The sequence below is a fragment of the Pygoscelis adeliae genome, unplaced genomic scaffold (assembly GCF_000699105.1).
Source record: "Pygoscelis adeliae isolate BGI_AS28 unplaced genomic scaffold, ASM69910v1 Scaffold1539, whole genome shotgun sequence".
NCBI classification, from domain to species: Eukaryota; Metazoa; Chordata; class Aves; order Sphenisciformes; family Spheniscidae; genus Pygoscelis; species Pygoscelis adeliae.
In genome coordinates this window covers 4,314-5,382 of record NW_008825598.1, presented here as the reverse complement: position 1 = coordinate 5,382, position 1,069 = coordinate 4,314, and the positions used below count along the sequence as shown (strand labels likewise).

General features: G+C 62.0%; 1 protein-coding gene across 1 annotated transcript in view; it reads left to right on the top strand.

The window, feature by feature from the left end:
* Positions 1–93: 93 nt before the first annotated feature.
* Positions 94–1,069, top strand: part of STT3A (STT3A, subunit of the oligosaccharyltransferase complex (catalytic)) — a gene marked incomplete at its 3' end in the record, with an annotated part of 5,283 nt that continues 4,307 nt past the window's right edge. The window contains exons 1-2 of the mRNA XM_009332551.1: positions 94–236; positions 540–630. Coding sequence (XP_009330826.1) covers positions 96–236; positions 540–630 — 232 coding nt within the window. The remainder of the gene's footprint in view (positions 237–539; positions 631–1,069) is intronic.

Genomic DNA, 1,069 nt, shown 5'->3' with positions numbered 1-1,069 from the left:
CTGCGCTGCTGCTAATTGCGAGCTAACGACCCCCGGGGGCGGCGAGCGGACCGAGGGCGCCTCGGTAACGGTGTCGTTCCTGCCCCGCAGGCCTGATGATCACGTCGGCGGCAATTTACCACGTGCTGCACTTCTTCCACGTCACCATCGACATCCGAAACGTCTGCGTGTTCCTGGCTCCCCTCTTCTCCTCTTTCACCACCATAGTGACTTACCACCTCACCAAAGAGCTGAAGGTGAGGGGCAGATCGGGGCGCACCGTGCAGGCTTTTGCTTTACGGAGGAGCGCGGGCTCGCGGGCCTTTTGGAAAGGCAGCTCGGGGCCGTACCGGGGGCTTGGGGCTGACCGTGGCCACGCCGGTCAAAACCCGGAACTTCGGGGAACCGGGAGATCTGTTTTGACATTTCATTTCAACGCTCCGTGTTTTTTTTTTAATTCCTCTGAGGCGCGTCCGTGCGTCGGATGGCGCGATAACGGAAGCCCTGAAAGCTGATGGCTTATCCCACCCTCTGCCTGTGGGGTTTCTCTTTTTCCCCAGGACGCGGGGGCAGGACTCCTTGCTGCCGCCATGATCGCCGTTGTGCCCGGGTACATCTCTCGATCTGTTGCCGGCTCCTACGATAACGAAGGTGAGTTTGCGACGCCCGGAGCAGGGAAACCTTGAACAACTTCGGGTGCTGGAAAACGATGGTAAAGCTGCTACAGGGCGCGATAGAACCACCGTCCCTTCGCGGCGAGCCCTGCCAGCTCCGTGCGGTTTCCTAACCCGGCTGCTCGGAGGTGGGTGGTTGTTCTCGCCTGCGTGGTTGAGAAGAGGGGAGTGTTTCCCGACGCCGGCAGCGAGCGCACCCCGTTCCCCCAATATCCGCGTTTGCAAGGCAAAAAAGGGGTTTTGCCGCCTCCGCCAACGCTGCTTGGGATCAGAGCTGCTGCGCGGCTCCCCCCGTGGTTTTACCTCCCTTCCGGCAATGGCTTCGGGGCTGGCAAAGGCGGCGATCTCGTCGTCGATGCCTAGGGCGGAAGGGGATCCGGGTTCCTCTCCCGTGGCTGGGCTTTCGGGGGCCGGGG